The sequence below is a fragment of the Pseudomassariella vexata genome (genome assembly GCF_002105095.1).
Source record: "Pseudomassariella vexata strain CBS 129021 chromosome Unknown BCR38scaffold_11, whole genome shotgun sequence".
Taxonomy (NCBI): domain Eukaryota; kingdom Fungi; phylum Ascomycota; class Sordariomycetes; order Amphisphaeriales; family Pseudomassariaceae; genus Pseudomassariella; species Pseudomassariella vexata.
The window spans coordinates 252,445-271,360 of record NW_024467966.1 but is presented as its reverse complement, the minus strand read 5'-3'; the positions used below and the strand labels follow the sequence as shown (position 1 = coordinate 271,360).

Sequence of the window (18,916 nt, the reverse complement as noted above, 5' to 3'; positions counted from 1 at the left end):
TTTTGATCGGAAGCCAACTCGGATGGGGTGAAATACCGCTAGGCTGACTTCCTTATTGTTGGCAAGACTTGGGAGGCTCCGACATAATATGTCTTCCCTCTGAGAGGCTGCACCCATAGCCTCTCAGTGAAATTGCTGGGATACTTTCAGCTCAGAAAACTATATAGTCGACGGCGATACATCCTGGCAAGAAAAAACCCCCGGCATCATCATCTCCGACTTGGCACTTGATTACGACAAATATCTTTATCAATATTATGTTTTATCCTGCACCTTTAGCTTGGTCTTCGGCGCTGGCACGCATACATCGAGGCCGCTTGAAACCTCGTCATCAATCAATGCTGTTCTTTTTTTTTTCGGCCATATCTGGCCAGATTCATCCTGTATTGTACACAGGGAAACATTTCAGTCTCTTTTAATCCTCGGGTCGCTTCTCTGTTGCGCACTCAGGATTGGGGATTGAGCCGCCTTGTTCTGTGTCACGGAGGCGACGGTTACGCTGACGTATGCACATAGGTGTCAACAATGCATTAAACATAGAACTGGCACTATAAGAATACCATGATATCATATCTCCTCCTTTTGCATAAGTGTACATCACAACCGAGAGGGGGATGGTCTATATCCTTCAGTATGGAAAAGTGGACCACGGTCTACTGCAGCTTAGGGTCCCCTATTGGCACCAGAGCTGCAACTTTGCACGCCATTTCGCCAAAGTTCTACACATGACGGCGACCACAACAGACGGGCCCCCTGCATGCACACATACGACGGAGGCGCTGGGGGACGCAGGCCCAGCGTTGATATCATCAAGGTGCAGACGGCCGAGAGAGAAGGGATAACTGCGTCAGCAAGATATTACCCTTAGTGCCCCAACAGCGCACGCCAAATTCCAGGAAAATACTAGTAGCTTGGGTCCAATCTCCTTCATTCACGTCATTTGAAATCTCCTTTACCGGATACAACTTGCCAGATCCGATTTGACAAATACGACGGGTTATACACAGTGGTACCTACATCGTCGGTGCTGCTTGTCTTTCGTTACTCGTCTTTGCTGGCCCGTCTCATTTTCCCTCCAGAGATTCCACCTTCTCCAATCGCCTCTCTGCCTCTGGAGTTTCTACCGTGTGACGCCCCACAGACAAACACCATAGGAGCCCACTACCAGGGACTTGGGCCTGTCATCAGATCATCTGCCTAGGACTCCCTGGGTTGAGGATCTAGTCACTGCAGTCAGAACGTGACTGGCCCGAGCTGGTGGTATTTCTATCATCTGAGACATTAAATCAATCTGGATCTGAGTTGGTGGACTCAAGTGGATGTCCACTGAACGGCCTTCTCTCTGGCCTGTCAGTTTGGAGACCTGGATATTTTGAACATTGGCAAACACGCTAAGAAGCGAAATATCAAGCCAACTACATCTCCAGTTTTATATGGCAGTAAAACTAGGCCACTGTTTACGCCTCTCTGCTTGATTGCCTGTTACCCGGAGTTGGGAAAGAAAAGAAAGATGCTGAGTGAATCTGATCTGACCTTCACTTCACCTTCCCTTACCCTTATAGCCTGCTTGACTTCGGCTCACGATACCATTCAACCCAAGCCTTGCAGGAACCAACATTCTCACGTTTCCTGTAACGATCAAGTCTTGACACAACCGGATCTTTCAGCACCCACCGATCTTGAATCTCCAGACATAGTGAAGGAATACGCTCAATACAGCCAAGATGATCAGACACAAGTTGGGATCATGGCTCTACTTCTCTGCAGACCAAACACCACATAAAAAGGAGACGAGAAGAAAGAACGGCGGGTCACAATCTAACCACACACCGTCCTCTACAGCTAAGGCAATTACAGAGGAAACACACCAATTGGAGGTGCAGCCAGCTGTGCCCCCAGAACACGCGAAGAAAACCATGAAATTCCCATCTAGCATGTCCTCTCTGGCTCAAAAGATCAGTAGAGAAACGGAAAAGGTCGAGATGTACTTTCGAGACCGAGGATTGCCTCTCCCCAGCTTTGATGCTGATGCTCCCGGTGACTTCGAAAACTTGCCCGAGGATATCGCAAGAAGTCGCAGAGAGGTGATTCAAACAACGAGCGAGTTACGAGATCTTATGGTCAGTCCGAAAGAACGTGTAAGATGGCTGGCTTGGGATGTAAGTTTTTTTTCCTTTCTTTTTTCTTTTCTGCATTTACACTCGCCTGCCCAACACTCGCTTAATCGTACACTGCATGCGAGATTCGCCAATCTGAAACAGATAGATGCAGCCACAAGACGTTCGACTTTGAGAAATTACTAACTTCATTTACTTATCCAGTTTCTCGGTACACAGAGCTTGCAGTTACTGTCCCATTTCGGGATACGTAAGCCGCTATACTATGATTGTTTATTTGGCTGTGAACTGACAAAAGGGGCTAGCGAAACTTGTTCCTATCGAGGGTACAATCACGCTTACAGAACTGCAAAGCAAGACAACCCTCGACCCCACCAATCTCGCCCGCGTTCTACGCCATGCCATGACAAAACGCATCTTCATCGAGCCGTCGCCTGGGGTCATCGCCCACACAGCCGCCTCGAGACTTCTTGTCGAGGACGAGAGCCTCAACGCCTGGGTTGGTTTCAACACGGAGGACATCTACCCAGCCTCTAGCCACGTCCTCGAAGCTATTACGAAGTATCCCGAAGCGACCAACTTGACCCGCACCGGATTCAATGTTGCCTTTAACACGGTTGACCAGGAACCCATGTTCGTCACGTTTGGCAAGGACCCCAAACGTGCCCGACGCATGGCCCTCGCTATGAGCAGCCTAACTGGCGGCGAGGGATACGAGGTCTCCTACCTAGTCAACGAAGATATCTTTTCGGACATCGATGCGCGTGGGGGCACGCTGGTCGATATGGGCGGTAGCCACGGCTTCATATCCGTCGACCTAGCCAAGCGATACCGTAACATGAGATTCATCGTACAAGACCTACCCAAGACAGTCAGCAGCGCCCCCAACCCCATCAGTGACGACACTCAGGTCGTGGAGCGCGTCGTCTTCCAGGCGCACGATTTCTTCACCCCGCAGGTGGCGAAGGATGCAGATGTGTATTTCTTCCGGTGGATCATCCACAACTACTCCAAGCCGTACGCGGTGCAGATCCTGCGGAACTTGATACCGGCGCTAAAACCTGGGGCGAGGATTGTGATTAATGATATTTGTCTCAAGGAGCCCGGCATGGAGACCCCGTGGAACGAGCAGCTGATACGGAGCATGGATATGGTTATGATGACGCTGCTGAATGCGCAGGAGAGGCAGGAGTGGGAGTTTAGGGAGTTGTTTGAGTTGGCGGATAAGGGGTTTGTCTTTAAGGTGAGTTTTTGCCAAATTTTGTTTTCCCTTTTTGCCCGCTTTCTCTCTTCACTATAGGGATCGGTACTGATGTGATCTATGCAGGGCATCACTAGACCGAAAGGCTGCCGATTGAGTATTGTGAATGCGGTTTGGAAGCCCGATGAAGTTGGGAAGAACTTCAGCTTGGGCTTGGCTTCGGGTTTGGGTTCGGGGGAGGATAGGAATGAAGTAAACGGCAAAATTTGATGATGCTTCCAACTTGAGGTCTGGGGAGTCAACTCTGGAAGGCATTTAATGGCACAGGAAAAGGATGCGAGAAAATTCTGCATGATGCGTAGAGACGCACCGGACATAATTCAGGGAAAAGGGGACGGGATGAGAAGCACTTGATTTGAGCATAGAGCCAGTACTTCTTGGCATCCTGATGCATAGCGATACTTGGTTGTGTTTTCCATGTGTTCTGTGGAAAGCTGGCGCTTTTATTATTATTGATGCGAACGCATATAGGTAGACTACTTGAATATCTCGCTATCTTTTATTCCATGAGTGGCGAGAGACTGACTGGGGGTGTTGACATCCCTATCTCAGTAAAGTGAACAAGGTTCGCTTCAGGCTTGCATTCTATTCTTTGGGGTGAATGCGCGTAACGTCAAAGCTGGTAAGGTGGTCAAATGAATGAACATGGTTTGCTTTTTTCAACGCTGATTGTATATCATACTCTGTCATAATCCTGGATTGCTATGTAAGAAGCCCACTTCTTCCTCAAGTTTTGCTGCCCGAGGGAAGATTTTTCACTCCTGGCCGCCTGCAAGCAGTGCAACATCCATATCATCAGTCTTTAAAAATCCAGAAATGCCATGGAGAATACCGCATTTTGCCATCTGGTTCCCTAATCTTGGCTCAAGGGCAGATAAGCAGCTACTACCTCGAGCAGTGTGAAACTCATCTCATCCTTCTTCAAACAAGTAGGAATTCTAAAATACCTCCTGTAGCACCTGTTTCTCCTTTTGTGGCTCGAGAAAAAACCTCAATGGGTGCTATTTTTCCCTTCTCGAAATACCGGTGATGCAAGGAGGAAAAGAGCTTGTGCCATCTGAAATGACCTTTAACAGCATCTTAAAAAAAGACCACCTCAATGCAATATAAGTCGATGACCCTTGCCGGCTGAAATGGAGTTGACCTCAGCAGGCTGGGCAAGATTCTCTTAATGACACATCAATGACTCCTTATGCCGCACAGAATCGGTGGCATTTAAATTTTGTAAGCGACGTAGTCATAGCGCGAAGGCGCTCCGAAGACTCTCTCAAGAGACCTAACGACGCACGTTCGCTCCGCCTGCTCTTCCTGCCGGGTGGGGACTTGAGATCCGCCAGAGCTCCAGGAATGAACTCTCCAGTACGTCACTGTGACCTTCTCCTCATTGCGTCCGTTCTCGGCCGGGAGTGTACCAATGACGAGCTTCTTCTGTCTCCAAACTGGCTCGCTGATTTGGTGATGGTCTAGGATTCGCCAGATGTCGAGTTGAGTCCCCTTCGTTGCGTTGATAATCTGCGGAAAACGCTGGTCAATGGCCTTCTGGATGTTGAAGCAGGAGTGCTGCATATGAGTTGTCGAGTTAGTGACTGACTATATCAAATGGGAAGGTGTAGGGGTCAAGAGGAAAACTCACGCAATGGTCATCGAAATTGCTGATGCGGCGGAACTGTGGGCGAGCTGCCAGGTCAAGGGGATAATCCAATCGGCTCGTCTTGGTCGACTCATATCGGTTACACTGATAGAATCTCTCGAGATTGATCTCGCGCAGGTTTGGATACTGCCATCGGAGCAGTCTCCATACACGTCCGAACTCTGGAAACGAGATGGGAGGGTCTTCAATTGTAGGGACGATTGTCCAGCCCGCAGTGGTGATTTCAGCTTCATCCCATTGCCCCACATTGTTCGCGAAGCTCGAGAGGGCAGGCGACAGCTCGGGGATACTGATACGCTGTAGTCTCTTGAACTGCTTTGGGTGGAGAACCATGCCAACGGCGTTGTGAACGGGGACTCGCACGATATCCAGATCGAAGTTGAAGTAACAGACTGAACCTCCTCCGGCAAGGTAAAGAGCTTGCTCATAGTGTCGAAGGGTCTCGGCCCGTGACTCCTTGTTGATGAAGAGGCTGGGAGGAGGTTTGGTGGCACTCCACGTCGCCGTGTCAAGATACTCTCTCGGCTTTGATGGCATGTTGACATTGATGCCCCAGATTTGACGGACCAGTCGAGATGCATAGATCCGCATGAGCCGATGGCTAGACTCGTTACCTGCAGTAATGTCTTCGATTTGATACTTGGCACCGTGCAGCACAGTTCGGTAAATGTAACGTGATAAGGTCACGGTTCGATGCTCCCAGGTTTCCCGCCAGATGTGGCAGCGGATCTCGGAGGGCAGATCGTTGAACCGACGGAAAGTGACGCCTATATGGAGGTTCTTGAACCTCAGCGCCATGTTGGTAGTGACGTCCTTAATCGATGGACATGTGGCACGAGGACGCGACTTGTAGACGCGAATTTCGGAGAAATCACCTGTCGCAGGGGGTGATACGATCTCGTTGCCTTCACCTTCCGGGGCGGGCGAGGAACTAGATTCGTGATTTTGAGGCTTATGAATGGCGTAGATGCCAGCTCGATATTTTCCTGGCATAGAGAGATCGACTTCATGCTCCATAGCGTCATGGCGGGGCCTCATGATGATGGTGGGTTACGTGGTGATGAACAGCAGGCTCGACAACAATCTGATGTTCGCAATAATGCAAGAACGAAGGATACGGATTAATAGCGCGAGTAACGTCGGGAGTGAGGTAATTGAAAAATACAGAATGCCGTGAGCTTTGGTAGTGTGCAAAGTCGGTGAGGAATCATATGGTCCTATTGCTGTTTGAGAGTGCGCGTTTCTGGTGAAGAGGCGTCGATGTTGGTGGTTGCCGACCGCAAGACCGGAACCAGGTGTTCGAGACGGGAGGATCACCAAAATAAGATGTTGAAGGGTTGGGCACATAAGACAGAAGGCGCAAACGACGCACAGCAGAACCAGTTGCCACCTGAGGCAAAGGTAGTCCAAAGTCGTCTGAAGTGATAACATCGCCCTCAAAATAAAGGTAAAGAAACTCTGGTCAATTGCAAATTCTTGCACAGCGACCAAACACACGAAGTTTACTTTTCCATCATGTGCCTGAGAAGCAACTACAGTTCATGCTTATTTAGCCAGATTGTTCCAGTACTGTTCCACCGAGATAGAACTATTTATGCTACGTTCATCTCAGCGTACTTTTACATATGTATATATATATATGAAGGATGTATTTTCAATTCCAGTGTTATCCCATCCCACAGGAAAACGACGTCTAATACTTGGTTAGATATAAGAGATGACGATTGGATTCCCTTGTCTAGTCCTGCCCGCTGTGCATCGCGTCCCCTTTGCTAAAATGGAATACCTAGTATCACGTATAACGACTATCCAGACTACTGTAGAGCCCTGATTTCTGCTACCCTTTTGAGTGGTTTCTGATTGACACCTGTTCGATTTTCCGACTAAATGCAGCCACAACTTGGTTATTCATATGTAAACCACCATACCGTATTTACAAACAACAAATCCACATCATAAAGCACACGCTGTTATCACAAACAACAAATCTGGTACCTGTTCGGTCGAGTCGCGGGATTATCTCATAGTGCGTATGATGGGTACGTGACTACACCCTCACGAGCAATCAAGTCCTGTGATAAGGCTCTAATGGAATATTGGTGAGTCTACATTCCCTGGAGTAGAACTTTGCCAGTCGCCAAAATTGTGGCCAGACACAGGTTTGATTCCATAGATGGCTGGCTTGAAGCTGCGGGAGTCTTTCATGTTCGTCAATCTGTCCCAGACTGAGACTCCATCTCACTATCATTTTCTTCTTTTCTTTACGTCAATCGAAACAGAAATAGAAACTTAAAGTGAAAAAATGAACTCATAGGATTGATACCGAATATTCTGTTCTATTTCTATAAATTGTGGTTCCGTGAGTATGAGCAGCATGAAGTAGAATCAAAAGACTGGTAGGATGAAAAGGAGCCGTGGTAGACTCGTTCATCGGAGTGGACATAGTTTATGAGAAGTTCACGGATCATCACGGAGTCCGCACAATGTAAAGAATTGGAATTCTCTTCGTATACAAGAATATGAGTTACTGGATGGACTATTTAGACGAAGCAAGCGATAGGAAGCAATAGGAAGCAATTAGTCACGTCGTTCCACCCAACCGTAGATGAATTGGTGGAACTTGAAACAACCAGCATTTGTTGCCAGGAAACGATAGATTCTGGTATTTTATTCTGCATACCCGTTATAAAATGTGGTTAAGGACGAGACAAGCGTAGTAGTAGCTTCAGCAGGTTCGGCATCTTGGGTCCCCCCTGGCAACAGCTGGTGGTTTTAATATGCAGGTTTCAGTGAGACGACTTGTTCATAGTACGTTTTGGCCGCGGTCTCGCCAATGCTTCAACATACTTCAAAGCAATATTTCAGACTTCCAAACCGAAGAACCGTCTGCGAGTTGGGACATCGAAAAGGTTAACAGGGATTATGCATGAACATACAACCGCCCCAGGGCGGGGTTAGCAAATATCCCAGCTCATACAAGTCCCACAAATATCAATCCTTCACCGTATACATGCGCCACCTTTCAATGATAATCATGAGATAAGATGCCAGAGAATATTTATACCATCCATACCTCAACTCTATTTGACCCACAGAGGAAGAATTTCTTCAAAAATGTGTCAATCGTCATCGACCCGCAAGCCGGTGTGATCGTTGATGCTTATCAGCGAGAAGCTCAGCTCTGCAAGTTGGGCGCAACCGACGTCGACCTTCGGGGCAAAGTGGTGATGCCCGGCTTCGTCGATGCTCATACGCACATATTTCTGCATTCTTACAAGTAAGAACTACCCGAGCATAGCTGTGCAACTCGAGCCCAAAGCTGCGTCCCTGACAACTCCACAGTGAGCGACCAGCCGCAGAGCAGATGCGTGACGAGAGCATCGTGGAACGAGTTGTCCGTGCAACCAACCATGTGCGCACCGCGCTGCTGGCGGGCTACACAACCTACCGTGACTTGGGGTCTGAGGCGATGCAAAGCTTCGATGTCAATCTGCGGGACTCCATCAACCGTGGGCTGATACCTGGGCCTCGGCTCTTTGTTGCGACTCATCCGCTGGGCAGTACCGGTGGTTTCGAGGTAAGGACCGAGAACTTCCACGGTGGCGTGCGGGCGCCGCCTGCTTCCGATCCGGGAGATGGCCCCGAGGGTGTCAGACAGGCGGTGCGTAGACGTGTGGCCGAAGGCGCCGACGTTATCAAGTTCTACGCGGACTACCGCCGGAAGATCATGCGGTTTCCGCCCAAACAGCAGCATCCGTACAAGTTGAGAGTGCAATTCCCGCCGGCGGATCCCAACCCCCATGTGCCGCTATTCAGCCAAGAGGAGATGAACATGATTGTCCAGGAAGCCAAGCTGGCGGAGTTGCCGGTGGCGGCACATGCTGGGGGGTTCAAGGCAGCAATGATGGCCGTCAAGGCTGGCGTTACATCTCTCGAGCATGGCTTTGAGACTACGGACGAATTGTTTGACGAGATGAAACAGCGAGGATGCATCTTCGTGCCGACGCTGGCAGCCGCAGAGATGTTCAATAAAGATGGCATCAAGGGCATTCTAGCACAAACAAAACGGGCGCACGAACTTGGCGTTCGTCTAGCAGCAGGTGGTGATACCGGGGTATTCTCACATGGCCAGGGTGCACGAGAGATGGAGTTGATGGTGGAGGCTGGCATACCCCTCAATGATGTCCTGACAGCATGTACGATTGGCGGCTGGGAGAGCTGTGGGGGTGATTTATGTGGCTTCAAATTTGGCTGGTTTGGAAAGGACAATCGCGCTGACATTATCGCCTTGGATTCGGACCCGAGAGAAGACAAAACTGCGCTGCGGAGGATCAGCTTTGTGATGAAGGACGGCAGGGTCTGGAAGAACGATGGTATCGCTGTTGATATGATTCAAAACCACCATGCATGGGACTGCTGACCGCACCATCCCATCTTAGCGATTCCCTAATACGGCCCAAATTATGGAATGTGATGCAGGTGCGATGCTGTACCTAATGGTTTATCACTGCCGTCAAAACTGGTATCATCCCAGGTTTTGTCCTTATCAATCAGTTGTAAGTAGCCAATATCAGACTGTACTAGGGTGTGGTTACGGCATAAGCTACCCTCAGAACCACCAACTCGTTCCACTTGAGCAACAGGCTTACATTATGTGTAGCCCTTTATTATGCTTGATATATCTAGACTTGTTTATTTCACAGATTCGTTTTATTATCGCTTTAAACATCATGATCCAGTTACTTCGCAGTCATATCTCGTCAAGTCGATTGACGCCTCTTGGCAGCCGCTGTCAAGTTCTACCATCTGTCTTTGTGGTTTGAGGGTCACACTTTCAATACTGTAATATCACCTCACCCGCGTTGCTCATATATATTTGGTGTTTGAGTTTCATGGGGTTTTCCTGTTTCCTTTAACGCGCGTCTACGCTGTCGTTCGGTTGCGATCTCATCTCTTACGGCATATATGTAGACTCAGGGACATCACCCCGCCAGTTTCTTCACGTTGCAAGGGCCGGTACAGAAATGGGATGGCCCAGGACACAATACTTACACTGAATTCCTCTGTATGCTAATAATTTATGAGAGACCAGATCGAAAATTTGTTTAAAGAGGTTAATATTCCACTTTGATTAGGGCACAGCGTCATGCCACTTGAATATGTTGTTGAAACTGTGTACTCATTAGGAACTGATGATTTCCAAGAAATAGGTAAGACACGAAGTGAACTCTTATATTTCGTTCTTGAACCCCTTTTTATTCCGAAATCAAGGCTCTTGAGTAGTACTTATACACAGTTTCATCTCTATCAAACGAAGGAGTATGGTAAATACTACCATTGTGTCTTCACGCCCCTGAATTCTCCAAGGTGCAGGTTTCACCCGAGACAAAGCAGTTTACTTAGAAAAATGACTTATATAACCGTGGAAATTTCAAATCCTAGCGATTAGCGTGGCCCACGAGGCAGCGGAAGTTACTGTATCTTATTTCGATTAGTTGTAGTAGCTCCAACGGGATACTCTGTAGTTCTAGTTGGGAAACACTTTTGTAGGCAAGAAGTCACTCTTACCACGAAGCCCAGAACAATAGCTATACAGGAATAAATACGACATTGTCAACAGAGCCTCAGCCGATGAGATGGTCGAGTTACCATCGAAAGTGAACATGATACGCAGCAACTGTATTGACTCTCTCTCCATTCTTAGCCGCAGGTAGTCAAGAAGACAGTATTATCTGTTGTTGAGAACCTGGATCTTTCTAGCGAGTCTAGCTACATCTTACCTTGGCGGCGATTTCCTGTTAAACTCTGCCAATGCGGCTTTCAAGTGTTTTATTATCTGATGCCCTGTAATTACCTTCCTCGTACCCGCCTTCTGATTCCCTGAAGCTACCACCAACTACGAGACACCAAATCGTGAACCGATATAGGTCCGCGGACAGCCCAGTAATCTTTTATTGTATCTTCTGTCTTTTGGTCTTTCTCTGTAATAGTTTTAGAAGGTAATATTTCTCAGATTCGCACACTGCGCCCCACCCGTTTTCTTTCCCATACGCACCAACCCGCTGCTACATCTTCCTCGCAATTGCGACCCTATTCTCTGTTCATATGGATCGCCAATGGCTCCAGGGCCAACAAAGGTCCTTCTTCGACAGATACGGGGGCTTCGGTTCAAGCGTAGATGACGTGATGGTCATTGATGATGACCAGGACGAAGGAACTGCCGATTCCGATGTGGAGGGAAATATCAACCCTGGCCAGTTCGATCGCGATCACCGCCCATTCATTGAGAGATTCAAGAACTTGGGCCAAACCAGCCGTACACCTATTGTCATCGATGACGAACAGAACGAAGAAGCAGAAGTCGAACTTACCGAAGAAATCGCCGAGGTCATCGATTTGAGCGTGCCATCTCCATCTCTAACGCCTGACCTGCAGCAAGCACAGCGTATCACACGAAACGCGCCGATTGCAGCTGATCTCATCCGGCCGAGCTGCAATCACAATGGAATGACCATCGAGAAGAGGGATACTGTAGAGTTTGACGGACTCGACGAAGCGAACCTCTTGGCCACATTTCTGAAAGTCGACCTGGTTTGGATGTCGGATGGCCACACCAAGCTTAGAGGCATACTCTACGCTCGCACACACAATACCAAGGCCAAGCTTCCTTACAAGCGAAACGAGGTTGTTCAAGTACTGCACGTTGACGAGAATGATCGGCGCCCTTGGGACGAGCAGGCTGCAGTCGACATCATGGCAGAGACCGTTATTGGCAAGCGAGACATGCGAAGTACCAATGCCTTGTTTTCACAACACGCCCTCAAGGCCTCCCAATATGCATCCAAGCTCGAGGCTTACGAGATTGGACCGCTGATGAACAGATGGAAGTTAGTAACCTTCTACAAGGACGCACTCCAAAGAAGGGCCGGCAAGCAACGTGGAGTGGCTATAATCCATCTTCGAGCAGAAGATGTCCCCGAGGCATTTCGAGTGCCGGATGACGTTGTAACCAATAATTCGAGAGGAGGTATTGTTAGAGGCGGATCCTACAACCCTGGCCAGCTTGACGGGGTTGTTTTCGACCTGGAATCTGCCCTCCTAAACCCGAACAGTAACCAAATTCGTCTCCCTCAGGGCCGTTTTCAACAATACACCTACGCAGATATCTTCTGCGGAGCTGGAGGAACTTCGCGCGGTGCGAAGTCCGCCGGCTTTCGTCTTAAGATGGCGTGCGATATTTGGGAAGCAGCTTGCCTTACGTACCAGCGCAGTTTTCCAGAGTGCGACATCAGACAGCTAGATGTTCATCACTTGATCCAGTACCTTTCGAACACCGAACAACGGCCCGACGTCCTACATATTTCACCGCCTTGTCAAGATGGTCGCCGGCTCATACGCGTCCTGGTCAGAACGACGACACGAACCTAGCCGCGTTGTTCTCGTGCTTCCAGATCATCAAGAAGCTGAAACCAAGGATTGTGATGCTCGAACAGACATTCGGCATCCTCCACCGCCGATTTGAACACTACTTCAATCTACTCAACAACTGCTTCACCAACAGCCATTACTCCGTTTCGTACCGAGTTATCCACATGGAAACCTGGGGCGTGCCTCAGCCTCGCAAGCGACTCATCATCATCGCGTCCGGCCCCGGCGAAAAGCTGCCCAGCTTCCCTCCCCCCAAGCCCGGAAGACCCACCGTCGCTAAAGCCCTCGCTACTATCGGCCGCCGCGCAACGCTTCATAACCCTGAGGAGCTCAAGCGAGGTGGACGCGCCAAAGGAACTTACCCCAAAGCCCCCTGGGACCCGGAGGGTGTGCTGCATAACACCGTGGCGACCAGCGGTGGCCGGAGCAACAACTAACACCCCTCGGGAGAGCGAGCCTTCACGCTTCGCGAGTTCGCGGCGTTGCAGACTTTTCCGTCGCACCATCGTTTCAAGGGCCAGGCCATCAAGAAGCAAATTGGGAATGCTGTGCCCCCTGCCGCGGCGGAGTGGCTCTGTCGCTACATTCTGCAGCACTTGTTGCGCGATGACGGAATGGAGGCTCGCGTCGAGGACGACGATGTAGTGGTGCTGGACTAAGTACGAAAACTTGCCTCCGATGCGGACAACGCAGTACCAGGTCGATTCAGAAAAGACAGCTCAGTGGATAAGATTGGTATCTGTAGGTAGTTTGTATGATGTTTGGAATCGCCGGCTTAGAAGGTACGTGTCCCTATTTTCTCAAAACCTGGATCAAGTTGAAAACTGGTGATTTTCTCCAGACCTGGCCTCGATATTGGAAGAATCGCTAACTTCTTTACGAGCAATTTACAGACTTGATCAGGGGATAATGAGGTTGTTTGCTCCCTTAAATAACAATCATGCTTCATCAGGCTGGAGGAAAGGCATCAATTGCACCTATCCCACATTGGGAACCTCGAGAGCTCACTTTGATAGATAATAAATCGCTACGAAACACAGTATCTCGTTACGTTCTCGTTCTTCCATTCTTTCCCCGCTCAACGTAGAGTCCCCTCACTCACCTCTCCCCGGACCCCAGCGTCGCCGGATCAATCCAGGCAACATCCGGTTGCTCCCCCGCCGGCGTCATGAAAACATCCACTGGCCTCACGTAAGGTTCAATCTCCTCATCGTCAAAAATCATCGTCACATTACTCTTCCTCTCCGCCACCCCATCGTACCCCGGCCCATACACATCCCACACCGCCATCGTCGTGTTCACCCCTATATTCCCATTCACCGCGCCGCCCCACGCGGTGTACCCCGCTGGTAAAATACTCGAATCAAAGTAAGTGTCCATGAATACACTCCGGTGCAGCGCGTTCCAAGGCCGGCCGAGCGAACACTTATCCACGAGGGCGGGCGCGATGGAGGAATTGGCGACGAGGACGCGAGATGAAGAGATGTAGACACCGTATTTGTTGGCGAATGTAGTATTAGTCCCCTTCCAGGCCGTGATGCCGCCACCGCAAGCGCGCAGTGACAGAGTCGATTTTGAGATCCAGAACGTGCCGAAGCCGTAGAGGAAGTCAGTTTCCCCGGCCACGACCGTGTCATACAAATATGCATTTCCCAGTTTGCCGATGTATATCTATATCCATATTTGGTGTCAAAGTTCACGGTCATGAGTTCACAACTTATAACTTACAGTGTCTTGCCAACTATAAAACCCGCAAGAATAGAACCCCGCATTCGCCCTACTCACCCCCAACGCGTGCGCCGGTCCATTCGAGTACGGAAACTCTTCGTTCCTGAAATCGATATTATACGCCCGGAAATCCGTGCAACCGAAGGGCGTATCGTCTGGCACGGGGAATCCCGTCGGACCTGAGCCGGTAAGCGTGGCGTTGAGGGTCGGCCCAATGGTCAGGACGCCTGTGTACACATTATCAGTGAAGACGGCGTCGTTGTTGGCTGAGTTCCAATACACTTGGACGTCGTTCTCGTGCGGAGTGTCGTAATCGATGTCGGCGTATGACTTGTTTTGCCATGGGAGGTTTGATGCGCCTAGTAGCGTTAGGGGGCCGCCGCGGGTGACGTTCAGTTGTTCGATGTAAGTACCGGGGGCGATGAGGATAGTGTAGGGCGTGGTGTTGTTAGGGATGGAAGAAATGGCGCTCTGGATTGTGCGGAACGTTGCGTTCGTGTCGACTTGGCTCACGTAGAGGGTCCCAGGGGGGCAGCCTGAGAGTGGGTTGGGGGTCTTCCTCTGGCAGTTGGCGAAAGTTTGGACTGGGGTGTTTGTTGTCCTCGCTGTTGTTGGCAGCAAGAGGGAAGCGATGAGTGTAAGTGGTTTGACCGTCAACATTATCACGACTGTATGTTACTTATGGCGATATATACATTGTGAGTTGACTGCCAATAATTAGCGCTCTCAACATAGCATAGGATTCTTTCGTATATTCAAGGAGTAAGATCCCACAAAGAAAATACGATCGAAGACGTTAGATTTCCTGAACCTGGACCGACAATATTAATAATAATAATATTAAATACGCCGTAGGTGTTAATCCTCGGTACCTCTACAAGTACTCCCTTAAGGGGCTATAGATGATACAGCGGGCCCTTAAGCCTAAGTGCTACAACCCCTGCCTGAACTACCGATAAGTGTGGTAATGTGGCACTTAAATTCGTCCTCAGGGGTGGGATGCTGCTGATGTGCAGAAGATGCTCGACTATTTTTTGTCGCGACAAGTCGTAGTATCTGCTAATTGGGGTTCTCGTCGAGCGTATACATCTCAACCATACGCTCAAGTGGATAGACCGTAACGTGGTCTAGACGCTCGCAAGAATCACGGCGAGAGGGCGTGCTGCGCGCCTTCTATCGTGAGGGGACGGGTTCGCCGACGAGCGTTATGTATAGGCGAGGTCCGATAAGGGGTCGGGTTAACGATTCGAATTCTGGACCGGCTGTCGAGTTATATTCCGCCAACGTAGTGCTTGACGGTCGACTGGCTAGGATGCTCGTAATCCTAAACTGCACCAATCTCCCTATTATCGCTAGGTAGGCGAAGTCAACAAGGTGGGCAGCGCGCCGTAAGGGTTGACTAAACCCCCTTGTGTGTCAGCTGCGGGATTCGCACCCGCGACTCGTCACCGACCCAAGTGGGCGAGGCTCAATTCGGGACTTATCTACCAGCGAAGTGACCAACTACACCAGCCGACCGACAATATTAAAAGCCCCAGATGTTGCCCCAGCTGCCTTCGTAACTCCTTCGTAGCTCCAGAGGAGTATAGTGCGGGGATGCAAGCTTCCCCAACTTTGACCCCTGAAAATATACTCAAGTGTCCCCAATGCCAAGTATTTAAACCACTTTATCCGACTGGGACTGTGGCGCTAATCAAGGATCTTTCAGGACTGGATGTTGTTCTGGGCATTGTAGCCCGGTGAACTGGGCCCAAACCAGGAATAGCTGCGATGATCTTCTGTTGACGAGGCGTTCTCACTGACGGAAAAATCATAGATGCGGAAAAAATGGATGGAATCTATCGATCCGGGCACAATGGGTCCTTTGTCTCCAATCATTACGAACTGTCAAAATGCATGGTGACATGGTAGCTTGGACAGGCAATTGGATCGACTTAATCATATATACCAGCACGTAGATTTACTTTCATAGGGCAATATGTCAATCAGGGTCGCAGTTGGTCTTAGTCGTGGCTGGATCTTTGAAAAGTCATAAATAATCCCCACGATGGTGTCAAAAGTCATCACCAGCGCGGTCGTGGCCGGTTTGGCAGTCGCATCTAGCGCAAGACTTGCTGGCAAATCCTCGATATCGCGGCCAAACATCGAACCGTATCCGAAAACCCTCAGTCATCCGCTGCCAACGTCGCCTCAGAGAAATAAGACCTGCTCCGTCACCTCCAGAGGTTCTGGCGACGATGATGCCTCAGCCATTCTGCAAGCTTTTAACGATTGCAACAATGGAGGCACAGTTGTTCTGGATTCAGACTACACTATTGGCACGGCGCTGGACTTGACATTCCTCAACGGCGTCGATGTTGCACTCTCTGGCAGCATCACCTTCACCGACGACATCGATTACTGGGTCGAAAACTCGTTTAAGTACGATTACCAGAATTCGTCTACATTTTGGAAGTTTGGCGGCAAGGACGTAAATATATATGGCGGTGGAATTGGGTTGCTAGACGGCAATGGTCAGGCCTGGTACGACCAGTTCGCAGCAGAGCCGACTCTGCTGCGACCCATCACTTTGGTGCTCGACGGCCTGCAAGGCGGAAGCGTTGCTGGCATCAACATGATCAACTCGCCAAATGTAAGAAGACGCCGTAATGCATGAATTTCCAGTGACTGACATGAAGCAGTGGTTCAACCTCATCGCCAACAGTTCCGACATCCTCGTCAGCGACGTAACAATCAACGTCGGCAGCACATCCAGCAATCCAGCCAAGAACACAGACGGCTGGGACACCTTGCGCTCCGACTCGGTCGTCATCCAGGACTCTATAGTCAACAATGGCGACGACTGCGTGTCCTTCAAGCCCAACAGCACCAACATCGTCGTCCAGGGTCTTTCATGCAACGGATCGCACGGCATCTCCGTCGGCTCTTTGGGCCAGTACCCCTTGGAGTACGACATTGTCGAGAACGTGTACGTGTACAACAATACCATGTCCAACGCGGGCGACGGCGCGCGCATCAAGGTCTGGCCTGGCATCGACACTGCGTTCGAGCCGGGGCTGAATGGGGGTGGTGGTGCTGGGTATGTGAGGAATGTTACGTATGAGATGTATCATAATGTCAACAACGACTGGATAATTGAGCTCAATCAGTGTTATGGGCAGTCCAACACGACACTGTGCCAGATGTATCCTGTAAGTTGGGAGGATTTCCGCTCACTCTCCAATCTTATGCCCCCGCCCCCTCCCCCCTCCCCCCTCTTGACAGCCGTCCTAACGATCATTTGCAGTCTAACATGACGATATCGGACATTTATTTCCTCGATTTCACGGGCACCTCGTCCAAGAAGTACGACCCGAGAGTTGGCACTCTCGTATGCTCATCATCCGAGGTTTGTTATGGGTTCTCATGTGCGAAGTTGTGGATAATGCTAACTCGACTGGTAGCAATGCTACAACATCCACGCTCGCAATATTTCCATCACCCCGCCGAGTGGAAAGGCACCTCAGTGGATTTGCAATGGATTTGACACGGTTGACTTGGAGGGGTTCAACTGTACTTCATCTTAGGAACTGCTGGGGGGTCGACCCCCTTTGGCTATCAAGTAGTCTTCCACCATACTTTAATGAAATAATTGCATTAGTAGTGAATAACAGCAGTCTTAGTGCTCAAACCCCCGAGGGCGCCGCCAAGACGGCTACCTACCCGATACGGCGGAAGCAGCCTGCATTGCTGCTGCTTATTGGACAAGCCAAGCCGATCTATTGCTCTTTTGGGTTCTTTAGAACAGTTACACATCAACATTAAGGCGCATTCGACATGTTGCTGATATGTCACCACTGCGACGCCTTCTCAAACAGAGAAGCAGCCGCTGAAATACTTAGAATGCCACAGCTGCGCCGACTTGAATCATGTCAAGTAGTTTCCAGGTTGACCAGGAAACTCTGAACGACATCCTCCATCTTCCACCAAGTATAACAGCCAATTGACCAAAAGGATGCCACCCACTCCTGACAACTTTGCCAAACCCGAGTTCGTCACCGGTGGCTGCCTCTGCGGCTCGGTGAGATACAAGGTCGATTTCCCCCCGGATCACGACTTCTTGAAAGCGGTAGGCACTCCCTTGGACCAACAAGACCGCCTTCAGGGACTTCCTTGTTGCTCTGAAGTCCTGTTCAGCATGCCTTGCCTCCAGTCGAGAAAACGTCATCGAGCTAACCACCCACCCCACAGAGCGGAAGCTGCCAATGCACGCAATGCCGCCGCAACACGGGCTCGCTTATCTTCTACGCCCACGACATCCGCAAGGCGCAGATGTCCTTCCTCACATCGACAAGCACGCTCGAGAACTTCGAGGCTACGCCGGGTTGTCAGCGCAGTTTCTGCACCAAATGCGGTAGCTTTCTGTATTGGGCCGACGGCAAGGGCGATGAGGTAGGATTGGCCGTTGGTACTGTGGATCCCGAGTTTTTGGTTGGCGATGGGGAGAAGGGCGAAGATGTGTTTGCATTTGCACTAGCAAATACATGCGGTGCGAATTTGTTTTGCGAGAATGAGATTAAGGGCGTTACGGCAGGGATCGTCGGTAGGTATGGGAAGAGGTTTGCGAGAACTAGTGAAGAGGGGTTGTTGATGAAGTAGGGCTTTGGGGATGGGCTACTCAGGTTTAAAAGTAGTGATAAAAAATAAAGAGAAATTGCCGCACAAGCTCAGTGTGTAAAGACGCTTCAATGT

General features: G+C 49.9%; 7 protein-coding genes across 7 annotated transcripts; 5 read left to right on the top strand and 2 right to left on the bottom strand.

Annotated features, from left to right (window-relative positions):
• Positions 1-1,916: 1,916 nt before the first annotated feature.
• Positions 1,917-3,588, top strand: BCR38DRAFT_348777 (O-methyltransferase; the record flags this gene model as incomplete). Its single annotated transcript, XM_040856449.1, has 4 exons — positions 1,917-2,159; positions 2,322-2,367; positions 2,423-3,360; positions 3,445-3,588. 4 exons carry the CDS (start codon positions 1,917-1,919, stop codon positions 3,586-3,588), a joined length of 1,371 nt encoding a protein of 456 aa, XP_040712809.1.
• Positions 3,589-4,593: 1,005 nt separating this feature from the next.
• BCR38DRAFT_476517 (uncharacterized protein) lies at positions 4,594-6,116 on the bottom strand (the record flags this gene model as incomplete). The annotated part of the gene is made up of 2 exons (XM_040863041.1): positions 5,012-6,116; positions 4,594-4,938 (listed from the first exon to the last, which is right to left on the bottom strand). Exons 1-2 carry the CDS (start codon positions 6,065-6,067, stop codon positions 4,594-4,596), a joined length of 1,401 nt encoding a protein of 466 aa, XP_040712808.1. The 5' UTR covers positions 6,068-6,116.
• A 1,932-nt stretch (positions 6,117-8,048) lies between these two features.
• Positions 8,049-9,846, top strand: BCR38DRAFT_441518 (uncharacterized protein). Its single transcript, XM_040860777.1, has 2 exons — positions 8,049-8,306; positions 8,372-9,846. The coding sequence occupies exons 1-2, from the start codon at positions 8,074-8,076 to the stop codon at positions 9,447-9,449; spliced, it is 1,311 nt and encodes a 436-aa protein (XP_040712807.1). The 5' UTR covers positions 8,049-8,073; the 3' UTR covers positions 9,450-9,846.
• Positions 9,847-11,134: 1,288 nt separating this feature from the next.
• BCR38DRAFT_487639 (S-adenosyl-L-methionine-dependent methyltransferase) lies at positions 11,135-13,116 on the top strand (the record flags this gene model as incomplete). Its single annotated transcript, XM_040864180.1, has 3 exons — positions 11,135-12,379; positions 12,439-12,844; positions 12,908-13,116. 3 exons carry the CDS (start codon positions 11,135-11,137, stop codon positions 13,114-13,116), a joined length of 1,860 nt encoding a protein of 619 aa, XP_040712806.1.
• A 439-nt stretch (positions 13,117-13,555) lies between these two features.
• BCR38DRAFT_348984 (pectin methylesterase family protein) lies at positions 13,556-14,845 on the bottom strand (the record flags this gene model as incomplete). Its single annotated transcript, XM_040856459.1, has 2 exons — positions 13,556-14,128; positions 14,186-14,845. The coding sequence occupies 2 exons, from the start codon at positions 14,843-14,845 to the stop codon at positions 13,556-13,558; spliced, it is 1,233 nt and encodes a 410-aa protein (XP_040712805.1).
• A 1,387-nt stretch (positions 14,846-16,232) lies between these two features.
• On the top strand, positions 16,233-17,751 carry BCR38DRAFT_495924 (glycoside hydrolase family 28 protein; the record flags this gene model as incomplete). The annotated part of the gene is made up of 4 exons (XM_040864745.1): positions 16,233-16,784; positions 16,867-17,376; positions 17,472-17,573; positions 17,629-17,751. The coding sequence occupies 4 exons, from the start codon at positions 16,233-16,235 to the stop codon at positions 17,749-17,751; spliced, it is 1,287 nt and encodes a 428-aa protein (XP_040712804.1).
• Positions 17,752-18,036: 285 nt separating this feature from the next.
• On the top strand, positions 18,037-18,754 carry BCR38DRAFT_374064 (glutathione-dependent formaldehyde-activating GFA; the record flags this gene model as incomplete). Its single annotated transcript, XM_040857320.1, has 2 exons — positions 18,037-18,293; positions 18,416-18,754. Coding segments are annotated over exons 1-2 (453 nt in total), but the record flags the coding sequence as incomplete, so codon positions are not given.
• Between the last annotated feature and the right edge of the window lie 162 nt (positions 18,755-18,916).

Coding starts and splice junctions, on each gene's coding strand:
- BCR38DRAFT_441518 (XM_040860777.1), top strand. CDS start 8,074: ATGCCAGAGAATATTTATACCATCCATACCTCAACTCTATTTGACCCA. Junction 8,307..8,371: donor ATATTTCTGCATTCTTACAA/GTAAGAACTACC, acceptor ACAACTCCACAG/TGAGCGACCAGCCGCAGAGC.